The 5,495-nt window shown below is 38.7% G+C and overlaps 1 protein-coding gene across 1 annotated transcript in view; it reads left to right on the top strand.

Annotated features, from left to right (window-relative positions):
- The window catches only part of LOC126398413 (tetraspanin-8-like), a 13,859-nt gene extending 8,564 nt beyond the window's left edge, over positions 1-5,295 (top strand). The window contains exons 7-9 of the mRNA XM_050057730.1: positions 984-1,055; positions 3,290-3,373; positions 5,064-5,295. Coding sequence (XP_049913687.1) covers positions 984-1,055; positions 3,290-3,373; positions 5,064-5,198 — 291 coding nt within the window. The 3' untranslated portion in view covers positions 5,199-5,295. The remainder of the gene's footprint in view (positions 1-983; positions 1,056-3,289; positions 3,374-5,063) is intronic.
- The last annotated feature ends 200 nt before the right edge of the window (positions 5,296-5,495 follow it).

Genomic DNA, 5,495 nt, shown 5'->3' with positions numbered 1-5,495 from the left:
TTTGCACTTGAAGGTTGCCCGTTCACTTACGTTTTAACAGGTCTGATGCTACTATGCGCCCCGGCTGTATCTAGGCTAACGGCTAACATGCTAACTATTATTTTTATGTCACTAGTCACTTGAAACAAATTTAGGACGATAGGAGACTGGTTGAAATAAACCGAAATTTCCCTTTAAGTGTACGCTATATTTAGACTATTTTCACTGCTTTACCTTAATGTCTGAGCAATTTCAACTTTCACTCTGTTCAAAGCCAAACAAAAAAAATAGTTACTTACCATCGCTGAACACAGGAGCTGCTGGTCTACAGCTGCCTCAGACAGATGTTTTGTTTGTGTTACTGTGTGACTATGGCGTTTAAAAGGGTTAGTTCGGATTCACCAAAGTCACACAAAAACACAAACTAGCTAAGTAATCGAAGCAGCAGTAGACCAGTGGCTCCCCTGTTCAACGAGCTAAAATGACTGTTTCTGAAGTTTGGTGGTTTTGACATAGATTGGAAACTGAAGCTGTTAACTGCTTCCCTGCTGGAACAGGCTGTCTGACAGCAAGGTAAAACAGTTAATACTCCAAATATAGCGTACACTTCGAATTCTATTGATTATTTTACATGGGGCATTTTTAAGAGGCTAAATTAAGTTTTGTTGCTGACCCCCATCCGCAGCAGTACATTGCTTAGCTTGCGTGTCGGACTCCAGCCTGCTTCTCCAAACTGCGGGCATGCTGACCGACATCTATTGAATGCATTACACTGAATAAGCAGCCCATACTATCCCACTTCAGAACATCAAAACCACCCCTTTAACATGGTGAGAAAGTCAAAAAAATGCATGTCGATGAATCGATTTTCATCGAGTCATCCAGACTTAGAGTCGTGCAAAACCTTTAGATGAATGCCATGAAATCTGGTACACTCATTAATGTCCCCCTCAGGATGAACTGTAATAACTCAGGTGATCCTTGATTCTATCTGTGTATTCTAGGTGGCAGCTCCTAAGGACAGCAGTCTGTATGAGCACAGGGTCAATGACCAGCCCATCATGGTTTATGAAGAGGTAATAATAAAAGCATTATAATCAAAATGTTAATTTCTACACTGACAGGTTGACGTGCAAACTGCTACCGTATTAACCAATGTTGCAAGAAAAAGCTTGTCTCCATTTATACTGTGTGAATATACTCTACCAAATGTTACATAAAACAGCAATACAATTGTTGGATTTCAGCAGACAGCTATTAAAAAACCCTAATAAGCTTTCTATAGTGCTGCATTTCCATTTCTCTACCAAACAGGAACAGAAACATGTTCTCAGAAAGTGCAGTCTAAGTCTTAGTCACATTAGAGAGCATGCTATCAGGTCCAGTGAAGCGTTGTTCTATGTTGCTGCATGGGGCTACATTTACAAAGCCTCCTAATATAGAGGGAGGGTACCACAATAAACTGTATGTTAAGATGGATGGCACGTCTCCACTTACTCCTTTCCTCTGCAAAAATGAAGCCAAAATATTCTGGATACAGCCACTGGCATCTTGCATTTGGAGTCAGAGTCTGCGCAGCACTGATCTCCAAACTACATCCAAACTTTTAACCAATCACAAGCAGCGCCACTGATCCCGAGCATACCGACTGGCACACACAGCTGTCAACCATGAAGTCACACTCACACCAAACTTATCAGTAAAATAAGCTGAGCATTCCAATCCCCATACTACCATATTATATAGCATGCAGGAAAAGATTTAGTATGTCCCAGTAGGATGTTCTACTACATCCGGTCTGACTTTGCAGTATGCAAGCCAGCATGCCATTCTAGCTGTTCTGACCCACAATCCTCTGCACAGCGAGCGATACCTCCCATCAACTGAGCCGCAAACAGATGTCACTGTCTGACAGCTGACTGACATCTCTCAGAAGTCGCAATGAAGGATGACAGTGCATTTGAGTAACTGATGACCAGTCGAATAGTAATAACAAGAATATCGATTGTTTAAGTAAACAAAATAATCATCAACATTGCCAACGACAATTGCACATAACTAAATAACAAGATGTTAGAATTAACAATCTGTGCAGTTCTAACTTTTTTGTTTTATCTCCATGGTAACAGATACAAAAGCAAGAGGGTCAAAGTTCAGGAGTAATGTTATAAGACAGTAGTATATCCCAATTGTGTGCATACTGCATGCAACAGTACATGTTTTTTAACGGCAGGTGCAGTACATATTATGAGTAAAAAGAAAAAGTATGCGATTCAGAACGCACCCTAACACCTAACACAAACATTAACACAATTAGAACTACCTAATATTAGGGGTGTAACAATACATGTATTTATATTCAACTGTTTGGTTCAAGGCTTTGGGTTTGGTCCGCATTACAAACCAAACAAATAGCCTATTTTAACTAACCCTATTACATTTGGAAGATAAAATATGCAGCTTAAATTGTGTAAAACATTATGTTCTCACTCAACATGGCAGCCCACATGATGTAACAGGCAACACAACATGCTGTCTTGACCTAATGTTACCTCTATAGCCGCAGATAAAAGACCCGACTCAGTAGTTGAAAACATAGGCTGTATGAACATGCCTACTGCGACTGAGCCCCATTACAATATTCCTTCAGGAGCCCATTTCAGCCAGACTGTAATTCCTGCTTTGTACAAAAAAAAGTCCAAGTTATAATGGTAGTTTAAAAACGTTTAAAGATTTAAAAAACAAGAAAATTTCTTTGGCATTTCAGAAAACAGAACTGCTTCTTTCATTTGTATTTGTTTATAGCTACACTTTTACAATTTCTTTTTTATAAGGAGCTGTTTTTGTTTTATATGCTCCTAAGAAGACACTCCAGAGGTTCATTCAGGTTTAGCACCATCATTATTTAAAACCAACAAAGATCATACTTGATGTTAGTTTTAATAGTTTTTTCTAGCTGTATCAAAAAATGTACCAAACTGTGACACCACCACGCCATTTTGTGAGCCGTTACACCCCATATTTATTTATTTATTTATTTTATATATACTTTGATCTTTAGTTTGGTTCATTCTGCTAACATAGAGGGGGCGGGCCTATACTACAGCTGATGGTTTGGCTTCACTTTAGGAGAGCAGTCGTGTCATCCATCTTTATGTACAGTCTATTGAAAATACTTCTAAGATTACAAATTATTCGTTCTGTTGTCTAAAACTGACTTCCAGACTTTTTTTTTTTTTTGGTTCTGACTCCTTAAAATGAAGCAATGTACTTGTAAAGTTACATTGACTGATCCGCTCTTCTATTTCAGTCATGCCTTCCATACTTGATTGAGGGTATGATGTCAGCCATGAATATTGGATTCAGTATAAACCTGGCAATCACATCATTCTGGGTATGTACTGTTTGTCTATATATGTCTATTATGATTGTAACCACCCACCTGGCTTCATATTTATCTAACTTTTCCAGCTCTTTCCACATACATGAGCTGAGCTTCCCAATGTGTACTAATGGTCATCACAACGGTTATTCTTAAACAAGCCTTCATTCACCCTTTTGTCCTTTTCATAGAGTTTCTGAATTTTGCCCAATTGTCATGAAACTATAGATGTTCAGATATCATTTTTTTCCCAAGCACTTGAAGGACTTCTCTTCCTTTAAGGCTTGAAAGTGGAGGTTCTAAGTTTATTCTTTCTTAAGGGAATGGGCCAATATTATTGCGGTGAGGAGTGCAGCTGAAATTTATGGCTGACTTGTTTGAAAGCAAAGTCCTCCCCATGTTAGTCAACACTTTCAATAGACAGTCTCCTTGACTTAGAGAAAAACGTAACACCCTCAGCGCTCATCTCAAAATAATATAACACTGTGAAATTGGTACACTAAATCCAAATAGAAAAGAACTTAAGGTGCATTAAGAAATTAATCAGCCCTGGGTTTTGCCTCTCAGGTGTATTACAGACTGCCCTATCTTATTGGTGAAGGTTTTCAGGGCTTTATGAAACCTGAAAAGAATACCTGCACAAATAAAGAATAGAAACATAAATCTGGGGTAAATCTGCTCATAAGTAGAAAAAGCACAGGTGTATAAATAATATTAATGATGGCTCTGTATATGGAATTCCAACACACTGTCACTCCGACCTCGTCACATATTGACTTTTTGGTCATGGACTTTCCACATCAACATATGACATGCAAGGTGCCCTGGGCTATTTGGTTGTTGACATTCTGGGACACCGTGTCAAGTTTTCTTCTTTAAAGATACACTTCCATTTTCACAGGAAATTCAACATTTACATACAGTCTACGCTATACTCTTTCAAAATAAATGCACTACATCAGTACAACACTGCAAACTGACGTTTTTTTCCTTCAACACCAAGCACACAGTTGGGTTTAGGCAACAAAAGCACATGGTAAGGTTTAGGAAAAAAACAACAGCTCTCTCGGGTGAAAGTCGGTGTTTGTTGGATCCATCCATCGTGTTCTGTACCATCAGGTATCTCTTTAACCTCTTTTTAAAAACAGCTGCACTTCTTGCATATGTAATGTCTGGTGGAAAACCATTCCATAATTTCATTCCTCTGAATATTTGGTTTGGTTTGCAAATTTTTGTGTTTTAAATTTTTGGATACAGATATATACATACGTATATATATTTATTTTCCAAAACTTAAATTTGTTGGAAGTATGTTGTTTCTGTGCCTCTGTTTCCCTGCACTTTGTTTAGGTGATGTCTCAGATTCTGAGTTAATTACCCTGAGCATTTAGTGTTAAACCCGTTAAACAGCTAACAGATAATGTTAGCTGTGTGATGCCAACTGTTAACGGACTCCTCTGACTCACTGCCTGTCACGTTACTCTCATGAAAAACAGAAAGAGCGAAAGCAGGGCTCAAAAGCCCTGGAGCTCAAAACCTGGTATTCAGGACAGCCCTAGAAAGAAGCCTATATGTCACTGCATTCCTCTGCCCCCCTTAATCTCTTTCTAAAATTTCAGCTCTAATGAAAATGTATCGACATCAAATGAAGCAACAAAAAATGAACAGTAAATAAATAGCCGTCTGTTTCTCTGTCCGTCAGGTATTGTCAGTGGTGCTATGTATCATCATCTTATGTCAGCTGTATAAGAAGGAAGACACTCCTGCAGTAGTCTACAGTCAGGAGGCAAAGGCAGGCAACTACACCGTTCTGATACACCCTGCAGAGGACACCTAACCAGGATACAACAAGGATTCAGGGTTTTTATGATGTTTGAATGTACTGCCTTCAACAAGTGAAGCTGCATGTAAATAATTGTACATTTCTTTCTGTTTGGGCAGCCTGGATTTTTCTTTTTGCCCATGAAACCTTGATTCATTTTTGTCATCCCTGAGGATTCATGTTTTTACGACAAGGACAACTGTGGGCTGTCCAAGAAAATGTACAGAAACGTTGCATACTGTAAAACAGTATTATGATATTAAGTCTGAGACCTACACCCTTTTGCTAAAGGGATGTCCAGTGTATCTTCTA

Source organism: Epinephelus moara, chromosome 12, assembly GCF_006386435.1.
Source record: "Epinephelus moara isolate mb chromosome 12, YSFRI_EMoa_1.0, whole genome shotgun sequence".
NCBI lineage: Eukaryota > Metazoa > Chordata > Actinopteri > Perciformes > Serranidae > Epinephelus > Epinephelus moara.
This window is presented reverse-complemented; position numbering and strand designations above follow the sequence as displayed.